Source organism: Gymnodraco acuticeps, unplaced genomic scaffold (genome assembly GCF_902827175.1).
Source record: "Gymnodraco acuticeps unplaced genomic scaffold, fGymAcu1.1, whole genome shotgun sequence".
NCBI classification, from domain to species: domain Eukaryota; kingdom Metazoa; phylum Chordata; class Actinopteri; order Perciformes; family Bathydraconidae; genus Gymnodraco; species Gymnodraco acuticeps.
Window position 1 is genome coordinate 1,708,972 of NW_022991091.1, and position 20,459 is coordinate 1,729,430.

General features: G+C 40.8%; 2 protein-coding genes across 5 annotated transcripts in view; one reads left to right on the forward strand and one right to left on the reverse strand.

Annotated features, from left to right (window-relative positions):
- Positions 1 to 20,459, reverse strand: part of LOC117560067 (general transcription factor IIF subunit 2-like) — a 71,119-nt gene that overhangs the window by 41,309 nt on the left and 9,351 nt on the right. The gene's annotated exons all lie outside the window — the stretch shown is intronic.
- On the forward strand, positions 1,393 to 3,340 carry kctd4 (potassium channel tetramerization domain containing 4). The gene has a single exon (XM_034236826.1). It carries the CDS (start codon positions 1,696 to 1,698, stop codon positions 2,470 to 2,472), a length of 777 nt encoding a protein of 258 aa, XP_034092717.1. The 5' UTR covers positions 1,393 to 1,695; the 3' UTR covers positions 2,473 to 3,340.

Here is a 20,459-nt window from a genome sequence, read left to right on the forward strand (position 1 = left end):
TTCGCCATTTCGACAGTTCCTCAAATTACTGACTACATTTGAACGCATCCCTCTGACCAGCTCTCATAGTATGCCTCTCATCCAATGAAATGACTTGCTCGCTCTATGACGCGTTGAACCCAATGTGAGCAAATTACTCTGAATGCTGCGACGCAGCACCTGAGATTACTTCCAAAAAGTTATTCACGTTCTCAATTTTTTACGTTTAACGTTATATTCGTTCGGTACACTTCGGTACACACCTGTACCGAACCGAAGGGCCCGTACCGAATAATTTCGGTACGGGTACGTGTACCGTTACACCCCTAGTGTCCAGTATGCTTACATGTTAGCATGGAGCACCACATCTGATTGTCTACAAAGATTGCTTTATTTTAGTCACAAATAAGCTGTCTAAAAGCCAAATCAATTACACTAACATTTACAGGCCCTGTGTATTTTAAGATGATTTGTAATTATTACCACACACACACACACACACACACACACACACACACACACACACACACACACACACACACACACACACACACACACACACACACACACACACACACACACACACACACACACACACACACACACACACACACACACACACACACACACACACACCACACACACACACACACACCACACACACACACACACACACACACACACACACACACACACACACACACACACACACACACACACACACACACACACACACACACACACACACACACACACACACACACACACACACAGCTCCCCTGAGAGGGGCTGCAGGCCAAAGCATAAGCCAATTCATAACCTGTACTTCCTGCCCTGACGACCATTCACTGTAATTGGCCCATTTCCTCCACATGACCCACAAGTCAGTGCACACACAAGACACACTTAATCAGTGCATAGGCAACATCCAGTAGGACAGTGGACTGCTTGTTACCTTGCAAAAACCAAAACAGGATGTGCATATATAAATGCACCGCCTATTGCTCTCATTTACATAAGTAATGTTGGAATCGTACTTCTCCCTGAAGTGATATGAGAGATGAGACAAAAAAAGATTGCAGTTAAGCCCTGTATTGAACTGGATTTCTTTTCAAACAGTTCACATGTAGCACTGTGTGTGATTACCAGATGGATTTGGCTGCAAAGGGAATTTCAAATTCAGGCTCACACAAGCCGAGATGGTTTCACACCATAAAAGAATATAGCAACCCCCCTCCATCTGGTGAAGGCTGTGTGCGTGCGTGCGTGTTAGAGCTCAGCACCTTTTTTAACAGAGATAATTAGGAAAAGAGAGCAAGAAAGAAAGATCTCAGAGAGTCTGCACTCTTCTTTTGTTTGCATATCCCTTCTCTCTCCTCCCTGAGTGTGACGCTGTCTGCCCGCCCACTCCTGAAGAGGGAGAGAGAGGGAGAGAAAGGGAGAGGAGGGACAGCAAGCAGCACAGAGAGCCAGTCTGTTTTCAGAAACCAGTTCACTGTAGCTTCTCTGCCAGACATCACTCACCCATCCACCTTCACACTCTCTCGGACACATTCGCTCTCACTGTACGACAGCTGACAACACCTTTTCATTTTCTCAGCGGCAGCACAGACTCACTGCCAGATCCAAAAAGGAAGAAAAAGCCAGACTCGTTTCGTGCTGCAGACACACCAGCTCTGAGGCGGCTGGGTCGAGGCTGGAGAGGGTGACTGGAGAATGGAATGGAACCTCAGAAGGATGGAAAGTGAACTGAGGCACATCAACCCGGACCTGCTGCAGCCCAGCAAGAGCTTCAAGAAGCCCTCCTCAGGCACCATCACTCTGAACGTAGGGGGGTTCCTGTACACCGCACACCGGACCACCCTTTCCAAACACCAGGGCTCCTTCCTGGAAGAGCTTGCCAATGGCAAGAAGCCTGTTCAGCACACTGATTCCATGGGCAACCCATTCATCGATAGAGATGGTCCGGTTTTTCGCCATGTGCTCAACTACCTCCGAACCGGAGAGCTTCAGCTGCCTGACGACTTCCGCGAGGCTGGGCTCCTGCGCCGGGAAGCTGATTTTTACCGCCTGAGTGAACTGGTGGAAGCCGTTGTCGAGTGGGAAAGTCAGAGGGCGGCACAGCGGGAGGCAGCATTTTTGGAGGTGACAGACAGCCATGAGAGGTCTCAGGGCCTCAAAGTGTACTGCAGTGACTCCGCCTTCATCGACAAGGTCAAAGGCCGGCTGGTGCAGATCTCCAAGAGCCGCCTGGACGGCTTCCCAGAAGAATTTGAGGTGTCGTCCAACGTGATCCAGTTTCGACACTTCATCAAGTCGGAGCCGGGCTCGAGGCTCGTTCTGAAGGAGGACAGCACATTCCTGTGCACGCTTGACTGTCTGAAACTAGAGACAGTGATGCTCGCGCTGAGATCCGGCTTCAAGATGGTCACCAGCCTCGACAGCAGCAAAGGCTCTGTGGTGGCAGCGGAGGCCTTGCACTTTGTCAAGTAGGGTACAGAAACAGAAGGGAGAGGAGGAAAGGGGGAGGCAGAGAGGGAAAAAGTAGTGCCTAATTCAATACCCGCCCCGCTAAAATAAGTTATTGGCTTGAAGATCTTGTAACATGTGCTGAGCTGTAATGTGTCATTAGGTGGAAGAAGGAGAAGAGGCGGGTTGGACTGTCTCCCTGGACTGTGTTTATATCTTTAAATGCACAAGGCTGGCTTACACACAATGTTTCTTTGATAGCAGCGGGTGAATTGACCTCTACACTGAGAATTTAGAGAATTCAGAATGATCTAGATCAACTTTACGTCTGATTAGATATGACACCTAAACTCTGAAATATGGAAGACAAGCCAACAGTAAACTTTCCATAAGAAATACTAAGGTATCCAACTGAGAGGCGGAACATCGCTAGCTCAGTGGATCAGTCTCTGCACAAGAACTGCTTCTGCTGCAAAAGCCTTAAGACCAGCCGTGCTGAGCACAGTTGTGCCATTCAGCTTTACTACAGTCTGTGCCTGTGTGTATGTGTATGTGTTGCTCTACTCTGTGTGTGCTGTGTTTAGTGCATTTAATAGTTAGTGTATTAGCCTCTCTGGAGCTTGGAGGGAAAACCACAGTGCATTTAGGTTTGTTTTTGGATGAACTAACAAACTTCACCTCCAAAAATCAGATTTAACAAACTGTTTCTCAGATCAAGTAGAGTTTAAGTGCGAAGAACCGTGATTATTGTAAGGGCTTTGAATCTAGCATGATGCATGTGCACTGAATAAACTGTGTGTTGGTTAGTGCTGTGAGCCTCTGTGAAGTCACAACAATGCCTATTACTTTTCATTGTGAATATTTTACAAATAAAGTAAACTATTGAAAAGTGTTTTGAGTGTATCCGCAAAAGTCTGTGTTCAACTTGAGAGTCATGACTTGGTGTAAGCAGCCCGTATAATGCTGCTTGTAATAATGTTGTGTTGAATAGTTACCTTGGGGCTATTTTCCTTGCATCATATAACATAAAAAAGGTACAGAGAACCATAACATTTTCACCCACATTAAATTATAGTCTGTGCAAGGTTTAACTGGTAACAGTGAGGAGCATTTTTGATTTACAGAATGTTCTGATAAAATAGAAATAAATGGCTCATACCAGAACATTCTCTTCTAAAAAAAGTATTACTGTGTAGCATATTCTTTGGCAAATCAATCCAATCCGAATAGTGGAGGATGTAATGTTACTTGTTTTCTGCTCCCTGAATAAAGACATCACTTTAGATAACTCAGTTTGAGAGTGGCTTTAATCGATCAATACCAGGAAGATTTATAACAGTTAAAGGCAAATTACTTACTGAATAAAGTTATGTTGTTCTTTAGAAATGTCACGGCCTATATATCATATTTTACAACCGTTAGAAACAAATCTTTGCTTGGAAAAGTCTCTTTGCAGAAGAAAAAAATATCACACCATTATCATTGTCAATAAAAATAAGAATAATGATCCAAAAAGGATCATTCCCTTCAATATTGTGAATCATGTTGCGACAACAATTTTAGCCAAATGGGTATTTTTCCTATGGGTGCACTGGCTCTCTAGCATTTCCAGAATCTTTGATGTAGCCCCTTCAAACCCTCCTGTTTTAAGATGTTCAGATATTTAAAAGTAGGTCAGTCTGTGAGATAAATTCTGCCCTTTTCCCTCAAGGAGAACTTTCTTTTTTATCTCTCTCTCTATTGCACTCTTAAATGTGTCATCCTCAATGTTAGTAGAAATATACCATTTATTTTAAGTAAAATGGCCTTAAAACATGTAATATTCCAATATCAGTAATCATAGTTTTAAAAAGTGATACCTAAGGTTATTTCCCTCTTTAAATAAGTTAACTTACTAAAAATACATCAATGTTTCCATAACTAGATTAGTTTTTCTCTTAATTGTGTACCCCTTTAAGGTAAAACAGGCTAATACTAACCTCAATGAACTAGTATACATCCACATATTTGGTAATAAAGTTGACTCCTCTGGGAAATATTCCACTTATTCCTAGTGTGCCACTGGTTACGGTGCCGCGTGCCAGGGGTTGCCGACCCCTGCACTAGGGTGTATGATTGGAGAGGTGAACTTTCTAAGTATTGTGGACTGGATGCAACAAATTCATTAATACTATTGTAATTAGTATCAATAATTACAATAGTAGACAGTGACAAACATATTATTGTAACAAAAATAATATAAATAAATATATATTTTTCTTTTCTTCATTCATCTCTTCATAAATACAATTTAAATAAAGGGATACGCCAGTGATTTATCAATGCACTTCCAAAATGGTGGGTTGAATGATCGAAAGCAACATAACAGAAACCGAGAGGTCCTGGTTTTTCGGTCTATGCATTTATGGAAACTTGTGGGAGTGAAAATATTTAATTGAAAACTCATACCATTGAAAAGCATTCAACTCGAGTGTATTCTTAAAAAAGCCTTTGTAAGTCAAGTTAAATCACCTCTTACTGTGTGTATTATCTCTAACCACCTCTTACAAAGGATACTGACAATCGGCCACCTTTTGAAGTAACAGCATCTCTGACTGTACCTCGAACTGTGCCCCCCCCCTCCATGGTGACTGAAACCATCTGCTACAGCAGACACTGTCGTCAAACCATCGGAACAGCCGCCACCACCCCCGCCATGACTCATACACCCACATCAACCTCTGACATCAGGCGAACGTCTTCCTCAGCCCACTCCTCACAAACACGCACAACAAACATCCACAATTAAAATGCAAACACATTAAAGAGGAGACAAACCCAGTCAGCCTGTGCCGTTTAGATGTCAACCCTTCGCAAATTACCTTCAACAACATCAAACCTTTTTTAATTGAAGATCAACTTCATGCATTTTTTATGACGTTGAATGCTTTACTTGTCAGTGGTGAGGTCAAAGTGATCATCACTTCATCAAAAGGCAGCTTGGGATGATGAGGGAGGCAGGAGGGGCGCGTGGTAGAAAGAGCAGGGGGGTGGTTACAGCAGGGAGAAAAGTATATACCATCAACTGTCTCATCCCAGGCTTTGCACCTGTTGCCAGGCAAACTCCCCTCCTACATCATACGTTAACAAGCTACTCTCTTTCCCCCCTGAACACACACACATATTCCTTATCGCTGTACCTTGGTGCTGCTCGGACAGAAAATTACTAACATACCTCAGATTCGTATCTTTCAACTCCATAAAGAGAGGCTTTAGCAGAAGAGGAGTAGAAATAGACGGGTGATGAAGAGGAGGGGGGAGTTCAGAGCCCTTCCACTTCCACTCTCAGCTCAGACAAAAGAGGCAGCAGCGACCATTATTCAGTTACAAAAAAAATGAGGCAGGGGTAGGCACAATAAAAAGGTGAGTATGGAGAATGGTTTTACATGCAATTATATATGTTGTTATTTTTAGGGTCAAGGCAATGCTTTAATTTTTTCATATAAATGTTTTAAATAATGCATTTTCCAAAAGAACGGTACCTTTTCCTTCGCCTCAAGAACAGCATTTAGCCCTTAAGACTTTGTTTCTTGATTAACAGAAACCATTCTGCCAGTGAAGTGAGATACATCTTCCTGTCCCCAGTGCAGTTACCTCTGTTTCAGAGTTTCTATCACATAAGACAAAGAAATGCAGCAAATCCTCACCACCAGGCTGTAACGAGGCACATTTATTCATTTGTTTGCCCTTTTGCTTGAAATATTACCTCAACGATCGGTCACAGTTACATCTCATTTATTTGAGCTCTACTCTCAACTTAAACAGAAAGACACAAGAAGATCAGAAGCTGTGAAAAAGTTGGATCACAAAGAGACGTTTTGAAAATCGTGTTCTGCTTACAAGAGCTGGATTGGTATTCAGGATCATTAACAATGCTACAACACCACCATTGAGGAGCTTTTTCCAGCTCCACTGTGAGCAGAGTAGCACAAACTCAAGATCTGCACTAAATGCAGATATAACCGTCCCACTGAGGCGCACTGCCTTTGCACAATCTGCATTTTCATTTACAGCCATCAAACACTGGAACATTCTTCCAGCTGAGCTTAAAAACCTGCACTGACTTGATGTTTGAGGGTCAGATAATGTTTGGTAATTAGATTATTTCAACAATATTTTTTGAATAATGGATAGCAGAATATTAACAATAGTATATGTACAAAATATTGGACCAGAAGAAAAACAAGAAGTAAAAAAAAAAGAAATTGTGTTGATTGACAGCAGGTCATGTAGCACTTAAATTGTTTTTTATTACGTTACGTACAGAATTATGCTTTCTGGTGTTAAAAATATATTTGTATATAAGCTCATAATTGGTATTGTGTGAAACTGCATGTTATGGAAGGACAAAGAAAAAGACAGCATTACTGCTGTGGGTTACTTAATGGACTGCCAGAGCACACGTAGTAGGAAACCTCCGCAGCAGACCTCAGCATTTACTGCTCTGGCAATCTGATGGATTAGGGGAACATTCCCAGCATTCACATGCTGACGTCCATAGTCACCATAGTTACCAAAGATTAACATAAATATACATGGCTTGAACATTATATTTAAGATTGAGATCCTTTATAAATAGCTCGTAATTAGCAGAGTCTGCTGTTTACACACCGTGTGGTTTGTCAGTTTGCTTTCAAAGACTAACCACACCACGAGTCACAGTTCGACATGGTCCACGACGACTAGGGATGGGTACCGAGCCCCGGCATTAAACGGGCCCCGGGCCTGAATTATTAAAGACCGTGGTACCGTTAAGCTCCGACGTTATCGTTCTTTTTATCGGTACTGGAGACATGTACAAAATATGTCGTATGTATTATTGCTACACAAACATTATATTGCAGTATTAGTGTTGCCAACTCCGTTTCTAATACGCAAAAAGACTGCAAAATGTGTCTATGATTATTTTTAGTATTTTCGATATTTCCAATCCAGTCGAGAGATCTCTCTCCCCCGCTTGCTTGCGAGTGGGCGGGGCAGTTTACACACACGCAGCTGCTACATGCAGCAACACACACACACGGAGGAGATGGCGGAGAGAACTCGCTCCGAGGTGTGGTTAAACTTTACCCGTCTCGATGTGCACAATCCTCGTTACCAAAAGTGCAATAAGTGTTCAGCATGTGAGGGCGGTAACACGAGCAATTTGTCGAAACATTTATCAAAAGTGCACCACATTCAGACGGAGGAATGCACCGGGTTCGACTGTCTTTCTAGCAGCTCTGTAGCCCCATCCACGAGTAACTTTTCCACGTCAGGTGTTATGTATGCTAGCAGCAACACACGGAGTTAACTACATTATACAAACATGGGTTAATGATTAGAGGTAACCGAGTTATTTATTTTGTTAAAGTTTCAGCTATTCTGTCATCAGATTATTTAATACGATTTGTTAAAGCATTGTTGTTTCTTTTGATGTGAAATATTATTTATTTAATTTAAATAAAAAGCAATGTTAGTTTTGTTCACAATTAGTTTAGTTGTTTTTCCCCAAAAGAACCGATAAGAGTACCGTTAAAAGACCGGACCGATAAGCGGTATCGATAAAAGTAGTAGAACCGTTAAAACCTTAACGATACCCATCCCTATCCAAGACCCTCCTCTTCCACCAGTTTTGGAGAGTTTGTTTGACAGATCTTAACCGAAACACCTTTGGATCCTATAGGCTGAAAGTTGGCAAAAGAAGCATGTGGGTTGCCATTGGTCAAAATGTAATTAATCAAATTGAAAGAACAATTTAAGGGGGCAAAATCTCACTTACAGTTATTACAAGACGGTGGAGTCGGATCACTTTTTTGTCAATAATAATTAATACTAACAGTCAGAAACCACCTTGGGCGACATCATCTTTCTTACAGCATCTATGTGAAAGAATTCTCAAGTCATGAGTCATGTAGCAAGGGTTAGCGCCAGACACATGAAAACGACACTGATACGCGCTATGCTTTGCCATCAATTCTACAGATTATGAGCAGCCCTATTCACACACGTCTATCAATCAACAGCACTTTATTAGACAGACTTAGTGCTAGGGAAGTGGGGTAAAGTCTATTTCAATAACTCAGACATTTGCGTTCTCACATACAGCTCCTCTGGGTAATGTAGTTCCAGGTTTGCAGTTAATGTGTGAAAGGGGCTTAGGAGTATTGGTTAGTCCCTGTGTCTATGTACAAACAATCACCCCCCCCCCCAATAGTCTGCTGTATGCACTTTACTTTTCCTTATGGACCACATTGTACAAACACATGTCATGTAGAAAGTGGATATACATGTGGCAGCAAGAAAGACAACATTTAATGACTACAAGCATAGGCGGCGCGTGAGGCTCAGGTTTGGGGAGGCTAAATAACTTTTTTTACCTGACGCTGCCCGCCTCCGGCGTCAATAGATAAGAGATCAACCGAGGTCAACTCTCAGTGAAAGCACCGCCTGCTGAGCAGTCAGAGCTCAGTGTGCAGAGTTTAAATCTATCAAGTCATATTACAGGATAAAGGAAATACAGAACAACTGCCGTATGCAGGGAAGACGCCGACGTGTCGCACTTATCATTCATATCACATCATCAATCACATCATCGATCATATAATATATCATATTTCCTTATCTGAGCCAGCTTCTCCAGCCGTATCTGGCAGTGCAACACTTGCAGTGTCACATAGCCTATATGCAGAAGTATTATTTTAAGCAACACATTAAGTTGACAAAACACTCAACTCAAATGTAATTATGTTAATTATTTAATAAATAAGTCAGATCACTCGTGTCTTAGATGAGGCAGTGATATCATAAACCTGCTAATGTAGGCCTACGCATTCAAACACTCTGTAGTTTATTTATTTTTTAACCAGCTGTTCTGTATTCACCTTGCATGTGCAACTGTATGTTGCTTTTATCCTGGATAAAGTGTTTAAGTCATGGATGTTTAAAGTTGAACTTCTTCATATTTGTCTAATATTAGTTTCATTTTCATTAATCATGTATGACGCTGCGCTGTCAGTACGCTTGTCCATGTTTGTGATTGGTCAAATTTTGCTAGTCCCGCCCCTTGAACGCGTTCTCAGCTGGAGAGAGAAACCCTGGGTTGATTTACCAAGTTGATAACCAGCGTCGTAGGACCGCATAGCGAGATCTCGTTTGTTAGGGTTAGTTAAGATAACTCAAACATATCCAGGGTCTGTTGAACTGGCTTCGTAGTGCAGTTTACTGGTGGCTGCATAGCAGCGCTAATGTCAAAGACACAAACATTATATTTTAATTTTACCAGGATGCAGTGACACAAATATTTGGGAAGGCTTAGCCTTCCCTAGCCTACAGCACCCACCGCCCCTGACTACAAGTATTTATCTGCACACTGTCTACCACAAATCTGTTCTTCCAAAGGATATTATTACTCTTACTTATTACTATTTATGACATGATTTTAAAAGTGTAAGAAATGTCTGCATCTGTCCCTTCCAAACCATGTCTCCCACCGGTCTGTCGAACCTGAATGATGACTAACTGCAAGTCTCACAGCTCAACCCTGCACAGACTACAGTATGCAGCATTAATTATAACACCTTTTTTATTTTCTTCAAAACTTTCCCACTTCATTTGGGCACGACAATCTGATCATTTTATATTCGGCTCAGGCCTCATTTGGACAGAGCAAAGCAGCAACTCTCCACTGACAGCCAGACCAATGGTGGGTGAGCAGCTTCTTTTAAGGCCGAGTAAAGCAAGTTTTGTTACTGTTGAGTAAAATACTCCCACACAACACGAAAACATTTTCTTGCTCAGACATCTCACACAAAAGTAATACAACCATATGGACTGTGTGACCTGTGTGGAGGAACCGCCAATGTATCAGATGTGGACAAACTGAACAGGCTTTTATTCCATTTCTATTAAAGAGCCTGCTCATGCATTGGTCTAACAATGACTCTTTTTATTCATGCGTCACTGATCATGACTCCCTACAAAGGATCTAACAGACTCTAATACACCTTTAAAAACCCTCTGGTGTTGTAATGTTGGATTATAAATACAGAAATGGGACATTGGATTCCTTATTTGAAATGCAGCAGCAATGCCAGGAGAATAAAAACACAAACCAAGCTGTGTAACTCTTTGATACAAAATACAGATGAAATGCTGAAATGTGGGCTGTAATACGAGTTTGCCTTATTACATTACAAGTGAAGAGATTCAGGAAAAATAAGAAAGGTGTGAATTCAGAGCCCTGGATCATGGTCTATAGTTATTTTAGCTATTCCTGCCTTGTTTTGAAGGCCATACATCACAGTATATAACAACAGAAAACAGTTAAAAAATCCCATGTACTTCAACATACTCTTCTTTATTGCCATTTGCATACTACAGTATGTAAATATTTCTAATCCCTGATGAACTGCCTCAGTTTCACTTTAGGATAACCTTACTATTTACAATGACCCTAAACCAGGGGTCTGCAACCTTTTTGACCAAAAGAGCCTTTTTGCTCCCTTTTCCAAAACAATTGTTTGTCTGGAGCCACAAAACATATTTCATAGCTTGATAGCTTATAAAGTTGTATTTATTGTTATATCATAGACAAAAACTACAGTTTTTTGCATTTATTATGCATTACATTATATAAAACTGTTAACCTCTAATAAGAAACAAATAACTCTTACAAGGAGAATTACAAATAATACACAGGCCTACTTTAAAATAAATTAAACAGCACTTGGAGAGTCCTCTGCACATTTGAAGGAAAAAAAACTATAATTAAAATGGGCCCACTTTGAAATAAATAAAACATACAGCTGCACCCTAAAAAGAGTTAAAGGTAGGGGAGGTAAGAATGGAGAAACCAGCTCGAGTGCGCTAGAATTTGAAAGTACACAACCGGAAAAAATCTGCCTCTTCCTTCACGGCCCGTCCACACAGCGGCGTGCGTTGAAGCTTCCAACGCTTCTGCCCATTCACTTTGAATGGGGTGACGTCACTTTTAGCCGAACTGAATTTAATCGAATCATATGCCAGTACAAGCTCTAGCCAATCAAACCGCTGCTTGTGTGTCAGGGGCGGGAGATTCATGTGATTGGTTGTTGGTCGAGTGTCAGACACGCCCGCCGGCAAGCGTCAACGCACGCCGCTGTGTGGACGGGCCGTCAGACTTCCTTACAGAGTCCCTCCTCCAACACACACGAACGCGCACATGACCAATGAGGGCACGAGATAAGTTTGTGCATAGATGGAAGGCTGACAGGCAGTTAGGCCATCCAGTTACTTTAGCCGGGCCGGCTCAGATGATTGGTCGTGCTTTTTACAGCGCTACGGCTTCCACAGATGAAATATTTTTATGTATTTATTGTCAAAGCATTTAATATATTCATTGCTATCGGGACGTTAAGAGCATTCCATGGAATATAACAAAAAGTGTTTTCTGAAATAAATGACATACCCCATTGAATTATGACAGAAGATCGTCAGCTGTCTTCCTCTCCCTTGTTGTTCCTCGATATGTAAAGGCTGCACCACCGTTGACAACTTCTCTCTACATATCAAACATACCGGTAAACCAGCATCGTTTGCTGTGAAAGCATATAACTCTGTCCACACAGAATTAAATCCTGTGTTCCTCCGGTACTTTTCTTTTCTTTGATTTATCCATAGTTCGCTCATCGAGCCGGGGGTCAGGTTATTCACCTGCAAGAAAGGCGCTGGTGCGGGACCGTAGCAGGATGTGATGCATATTTATTTAGTTGACCTAATTAAAACCGTTTTGTTTTTTATTTATGTGTCACAGTATCACCTCAAAATACGAAACATTTTCAACCTTGCAACAAAATATAAATAGTCCTACAAATACTTTTATTTTATTTCCTTCTTATTTTTGTCTAAACTCAAGGGAGCCAGAGCAGAGGGCTTAAAGAGGCTCGAGAGCCGCGGATTGCCGACCCCTGCCCTAAACTAATTTAGCCAAGTAGGATTGTGTTTTGTCGAGTGCTGAGCCTACGGTACCTGCAGAACTATTCAACAACGAGTACCATCATGTTTCCTAATTCTGGTTTTGCCTTGAAAAATCTTGAATGAAAGCTTGTTCCATCTACTGCATTCGTTTGGTAGGAGACATGACTATACCATTCTGTCTGTAGACAGCAACATTAGTCATGACAGTCATTGACCAGTTTCATTTGCATCTTAAAGAAAACTTGATTTAAAAGCGGTTACTTCCCCCACATCTTCCTACAATGTGCTCTACTATAGCCCTTTACCAACCTAATGACAGAGGTCCACACTGTATCTACTGGCGACAGAGCATCACGTTAAAGACCTCTATCATTAATCTGGCTGTCACGTGTCTCCTGTGTGGGAGCACAGCAGGGGTTGGACAAACCTTTATTTCAAGAAGCAAAACAGACACGAGAACGCAGATGACAAAACAATAGCTGGCTCACTCTCCTATTTTCACCTTGGGCAATAGCGAATATTCATCTCCGAGAAGAATAGCAGGCCTTGAGTCACAGTGATTCAGCCCCCTGCTTTATTGTGACAACAGGGAAAAACAAATGTGAGAACTACATTTTTTTTAGAAAGCTGTGGGGTGCAAATAACAAATTGAAATCTGAAAAGATCTGGCTTTTGTATTCTGGTAAAAGACAGCATTTTTTGTATATCAGGATGGGTTTGTGCCCAGATAAAGGCAACAAACCATCTGCCTGCTCAATTTAAATAGACAATTGTGCATTTGGGGTAGAAATGATTAATGCTCCCTATGGGTTCCTGACTCTTTTCATGTGGTGTTAACACGTATCACTAAAGTGCTTTCAAATAAGGCTGCGGCCCCACGAGGACGAAACGGGTTTTATCCGCATAGTTTCTCTTGCGTATAGCCCTTTAATTTACACAAGGCCGTAACAAAACGATAGAAACTGACCCCGCAAACGATAACGGGTCCCAAGGTGGATAGATCTGCAAACGGAGCGCTCTGGGGGGTCAAACGGCTCCGTGTAATCGCCTCTATACAATCATTTTCTGATAACAAAAATAGGGGGCGGGGCCGTTTGTAAAGGTCTCCTGACTGTGTTACAGACTGTCATCCTGGTTAGTGGTTACTCTGGGTTCTGTCTTCAGGACAGAGTGTTGGATTTTTTTGTTAATTGGATGGGACTTGATTCAATATTAGAGTAACTTTCTCGTTTATGTGTTTGTTTAAATATATTTGGCCTTTGTTTATGTGATTGAATGATTTACTCAAGTAAAAAGGTTGATGAATTATCATCTAATGATTTGTATGATGTTTTATTTATGTTAAAGGTCACTTTGAATGATTTTAACTAATGATAATGTAGAAAAACTAACATTTTAAATTCGGGACGGTCCTCATTAATTTCGGGACGGCTTAGATTGTATTTCGGGACGTTTCTGGGAGGATGGTGAAAAAAGTTAGTCCAGAGCCCTGTACTAAGCACACAGGCACATCTTGTTAAAGTTATCTTAGCCAGTGCCATATAGATAGATGATATCTATATGGCACTGATCTTAGTGGAGGAAAACAATTGTGACATCACTTACGCGACTCTGGGATTTGTAGTCTTTCTAGTTGCGTATTAGTCATAGTCTTATATTTCAACAGTTTTACGACAAACTGTGACTTTTTGACATGGAAATTATTTTTTAACATTGACAAACATCATATGTAATTCATGGCACAATTCCAACTGGATCGAAAGATAAGTTCTCTCTCCATTGACTTCAATACATTCTTTTTCCGAAATAAGGTCCCATGGACCGGAAGGAGATGGGCGTGACTTCGCCTCTCTATTGTGTGTGGACGGAAGCCTTTTTTGCGATTGCGTTTGCGTTTTACCGTATGCGTCCTCGTGGGGCCGGCCCCTAAGATGTGTAACAATGATACAACTCTTATTGGAAGGCAGGGCTGCATATAACCTTTAATTTCTTTATTAATCCAAGTTATTTGGAAACTTAAAATGATTATGGCAGATTTAAATCATCACTGTAAATTGCAATAGGAAAATCAATAGAAAATGTATTTTTGCAACAGTGTGAGGCAAGGAAAATAATTAAAGATTGAGAGAAATGAACAAGAGTCTGTATCGCTAGCGAAACCTAAGATTTTTCCCTAATGCATCCCTCCTAAAGTAAACGGAACCTATAAAACAGCTGAATACCATTGTAAGAGTATGCATGGTTACATACAGTAATAACAGCAGTAGAGTAGTAACATGGGGGAGATAAACAAACATAAAAAGAATGTTTAAGTGACTACTAAACAGAAACATGTTCCACGTAAACAAAGTAAATGGGAACATGACAGCTAGTGCTGTATAGTTGCCGCTGATGTGTCGACAAAGTGCTCCGAGATGCTATCGCTTTATGTCTTCGTTGATTAAAGCGGTCGCCTACAGTTGTGAAAAAACATTTCTTGTTTGCAGAGTTTACTGTTGGGTCGTTGTCAAAAATAATACAACACAATAATACAATAACGCATTTAGAGATTGTGCATGGGTTTTAAGCTGCAGATTGTTCCCTCGGGGAAACCATGCTTTGACCGGGCACAGCTATTGTACTCCTTTCGATGCGCTCACACATTTAATGCAAAACAACATATTTTTGGAATACATGACGTCAACGAAGAGCTTGTGAGCAACTAAACAGGCATTACGTATGTATTTCAATTCAACACGTTCATGTGTGTCTGACACTACAGATAATAATCTGTGCAATTGATAAACAAATCAGAGCCTTTCAAATGTATTTGTTCGATAAGAAAAAAGAACGTAATGTTGCGCTCTCAGTGTCTGAGTGCCAATGTGAATGTCTCGATCTTTAAAAATATGAGAAGAGTGGATGTTGGAAAAGAGCACAAAGCTCAAGTGAATATCCATCGATAAATAAACGCTAAGAAACAAAGGTCAGAACTTCATTTCAAACTCATGATACACATATTTCAAGCATGATATTTTTCCATGGGATTTCTGGTGGTTCTCTGAGAACCACAGGAGAGAGAAGCCAGCTTCAAACAGCTCTGACAGTGAGTATGCCCGTGAGGCTTAAACTTTCTGACAGCAGAACTTTATAGCTTCCCATTGGATTTATGTTGGCAGAACGTGACGTCAGCCGTGGAAACAGCCCAACCATATCGCTATTAGTGCACATCTTCCATTACAGCGAGGAGCTGCTGACAGCTACTGTGGGCCTGCTGAATCTTTGTGAATGAGGTCAAATAGAACCCTGAAAGCATGTGTTGTTGGTGTCGTCTGACTACAAAGTGATGCTTTTCAAGAGGTATCCAGTCAAGAGAATCTCCTCTTTAAACCCTCAGCGATTCATGAGCCACACTTTGAGTGAACTTACAAAGCCAAGCCAGCCACACTCCTTCAATTACACACCTACGACAATGTGCACAGGATCCAACAGCCTGCACTGTTGCAATGGTTTTGTTTATGATGCGACTGCACAACAGGTATTTGGCTTACAAGCAAATCAGAAAAACAACAGTTTATCACCTCCAAACAAAACATTACTGAATTTCTACTTCTTATATTTAGCATGACTCCAGGCCACATCTCTGCCTTTGACAGCGATTGCAATGTCTGGTGTTGTTCTCATGAATGGCTGTTTCCCGCTGAGTGTTGTCAGCGAAATGTCAAAGTTGGTGAATTTTTCAAGCTGTGTGACACATGTTAAGTACAGAGTTTTAAAGTGAAAAGCCACGGGTTCTGAACAAATTGTAATCCTGTTTCAAAGTTTTCTGTAACTAGCCAAGTTTAAATCAAAATGTAGCACACATGTTTTAAGTTTTACACAACATTCAGATCAGTGCGATGTATATTCTTCCTCTGTCTGTAGCCGCCTTCAAGGGCTATTGGGTGTCCTTGGAGAACCACTTTTTCTACAATTTTGTTTTGAATGGTAACAGTGTTATAGTTCAACAATGTAATGAGTACAAATGTAATGACTTTTAAGACCTCTAAAAAGGAAAAAATAATACCAATACAAAAAATGCATCAGTGTTTCTTAGGGTCAAAAACACTAAACTCACAACAATATTCAATGCACATTACCCAACATGACTGCCTTCGCATTAACACAAAAAAATGGGATGGCAGTAGACCAATGGAAACCAATGTCCCCCTGCATTCAGCACTGTAGAGACAACTTAACACTCAGTCACTACAAGATTTTCCGCCAAAGTTCGCATCGCGCCTCATAGGAGCCAGCCACGATACTCGTCGTCCTCCAACCACTTGTCATTACATTTGCCCATTGTTAAACCTGTTGTCAGTGCTGTGTTCCTTTTTGTCCGCGGCAGCCTTCAAATCTGAAGCAGGATAAACACGTTCTTCTTCTACCTTAAAATGCGGATCACAGCCACACAAGGCGTTCTACCGCTACCTACTAAGCGGAGTGTGCACTAGCCTATCTATTTCACATACAAATACGTTGCAGCAGGATATAAAATAATGTTACAAGTAAAATAAAACATACAAATGTAACAAATAGACACACTCATTCTTCCCCAGATACAATTGAATACCTCCCCTCTTTTAGAAATGTTTAGACCTTGAATATCAAAAAATAAATGTAAGACTTTTAAGACTTTTGAAGGATCCGCGGGGACCCTGATTAATGCAGTGTGCTTGCAGGCCAGAATTGAATACAGCAACAAATAAAAACCTCAGACCCTAGCCTTCAACAAGCAGTTGCAAAGTTACAACACCAAGTAACTACTGGAGTCTATAGTTTAAAAATGGACATTGTGAATGCAGACACTCTTTTCTGTGATTTTCATTTATTTCAAAAAGGACTTCAAACTACAACGTTTTAGTGAAAATGTTCCTAAAAGCAGCTGAAGGAGAGCCATACTGTAACCGAGCAGTACATTACATCTGGCTTTCTCCCCTGCATGCTTCTGTGGCAACTAAGCCTGTTGCTTAGCAACCTCTTAATCAATACCTGGTCCTTTCCGGAACAAAGCTGAACAACGAGAGGAGGAAATAATGGAGGAACATTTAGCTAGCAGCCGTATAGTACAAAAGCCATGTCAGACACCATTCGTGTATGTATCAATCCTTGGCGGTCACCATTAGCAACCTCTTGCTATTGTTGGCTCAATGGACAACCATGTAAAAGAGAGGTGGAGGAATGGATAGTACAATTGTGAAATGTTTGGATTATAGGGATTAGAAACTAGGCAGCTGGATGGGATGACATATTTCCTAAAAGGGGGCATGCACAGAGCTGACCTAGACCATTGTGTGGGGTTAGACATGATGCCTGTCCCTTGTTTGGTCAAACAAACGAGTCCCTGTTTATGAACTGTAAGTCATGCCATACGAGTCTTCAGTAAACTGGTGCCATTTGGAATTTGGTGACCTGGAAAGTTAACCAGAGCTGATGGAAATGTTGGTCATTAGTCAGATCAGAGGTAGTCCTGTGATGAACTAAATTGATTGACAAGAATGTGTTTAAACCAGTTGGAGATAAAAGATCAAAAATCAGGGGGATTCAATCTGGGGTCCATGAATGTCTGCACAACATTTAAGGAAAATCTATTTGATAGTGGCTAAGAAAATGAATTCAAAAACAAAGTTGACCCACAGACCAAAACTACAACCCCTTGAGCTAAGCTGCATCACAAAAAACATAATATTTCTATATCACATTTCACTACATTTAAAATATGGATAAAAAAATGTGAATAGGATCTGACATAATTTAGGCCTTTAGCTTGATATACTTGGCTGATTCGATGTAGTAATCAGAAGGCTAAGTTAATTTGGAAATGTACAAGGAATTTTACTTGGTATTTGTCGTTTCAAAATACACAGAAATAGACATACGACTAAAAGACACAGAGAACAAAAAGGTAAACATAAACATTCAACACATTTTAATACTATACAGATAAGATATACTAAAGAAAACTGATTTAGTCGAGTAATGATGCCAAGTTCATAGGGTGAAGGAATAGATACGGAATGATTAATGTAACAGGTTTAATATATGAGGTAGGTGGGTATGAGAGAATATAAAGCAATATTATATTTATGTTATCGCAGACAGAATGAAGATTGTTGAGATACTCCACCTTGGAAAAACTAAATCAAGGAATTGAAAAGACTCTTTCCTCACAATTTCAAAAGGTTTAAAATGTGATATGTTGTGTTATATCAGATTTTAAGTAACATTGATTTTTATACATTTAAATTAAACAAAGTCTCAGAAGAATTGCTTTGTACTCAATTTAGAGGTTTTGACAAAGTGATAATATAAAAAGGTATTTCAGAAGTTGAAACTGATAACATATTTGACACTCTCCACTCCACTTTTCTTCAACACCCTGCTCTGTCCGAGATGTCAAGTATTACTTTAAATGTTAGTAGGTGTGAGGCAAAACTTATGAGAGGGCAAGCGCATATCAAGTACAGTACAGTACAGTGAGCCTGGAAAGCTACTGCAGTTGTTTTTAGAGAGTGAGACTTTGGGAAAGTGAGTGGGAGACGGTGTCGAACAGTACACCTTTCTGTGGGCGCGTGGGGGAGGAGCCGAGCACCGGTCAGGTAAATAGAGAATACACACACCACCGCATCTCAAGAGGACATTATCCCCCTCGTTTCCAGTGCACTTTCACAGTCAAGCCGGCCATCTGTAGAACTGACACCTCTAAGAAGCCGTTTTTTTAACGCCCTCTGAAGGCCATGTTTCCGTATTCACAAACACAAGAATATGATTCAAAAAAGAAACGGGAGCAATGCTTCTCTTCTCTCCAGATATATCTCTCTCCTGGGTGCAACCGGTGCAGGATAAACAACAGTCATCCAAAAGTACACCAAGATTCTGGTTTAGAAAGTATTGGAAACAACACATTTTAAAATGTTGCTTCATCAGATTCGTTTAGAGCTCCTTGCCATCAGGTGAGCCTTAAATCATCTGGTCCCGATAGGCAATAATCCCACACACAAACAAACCACTATAAGAAGTAATAACGAAACGAAAAAAACGATATCAACTGGATATAAAAATATCAATATAAATGCAGAAAGTTCCATTAAGAGATACACAAAATGTCAGAAGTACAACCAAGGCAATATTTCGTTTGATACCACCAACATTTCCAGAAGGTACCATAAATATAAGAGATGTGTTATTGTTACAGCAGAATAATTCAGTGTTGCTAACGATGAAAACTGTTTTCATGGACCGGTGATAATGCTAAAAGGTCAATGCACAAACTAAACCTTTAGAAGGTCCAGCATCACTATAAGAGAGAGAAAATCCATTATCACATGTAGGAGGAATTCATTTAGATGCAAGAGTGGGTGAATGTAAAGTGCACAAGGGCGGTTTTAGAACAGGGTATATGCAGGAATCCTGAAGTCAAATTGAATACCTTTTAAGACCCTTTCCATACATTTTAAGACCTCATCGCAACTTTGAGTTCTAACCGGTTACATTGGCGACACACTTTACCTCACATTTACTATATTGATTGTAAGATAGCACAACTAAACAGAGTGCAGACAGACTACGGGCGACTGTGGCTGCGAGGGAGTGTGGTCGTCTTTCAACCAGAAGGTTGTGGGTTCGATCCAAGCCCGTGCAGCCAACATGTCGATGTATCCTTGGGCAAGATACTTAACCCTGAGTTGCTCCCGATGGCATGGCCAACGGTGTGTGAATGTGTGTGAATGTTAGGTCCTAGAGCAAGTGGTACTGCTCTGTATGAATGGGTGTGAATGGGTGAATGACATGTAGTATGTAAAGCGCTTTGAGGGGTCGTAAAGACTGGATAAAGCGCTATATAAGTACAGTCCATTTACCATTTACTACTGAAGCCTCCTCTTCACATGAACTTCAACCTGTGAAGGTCAGGTTTAATGCAGTATGATGCTTTGTTGCTTCTGTACTCTGTGCTCTTTCATTCCAGTAAAACTCCTCAGAAACCATTAGAAACCAGTATTTGACCAATAAACAAAACA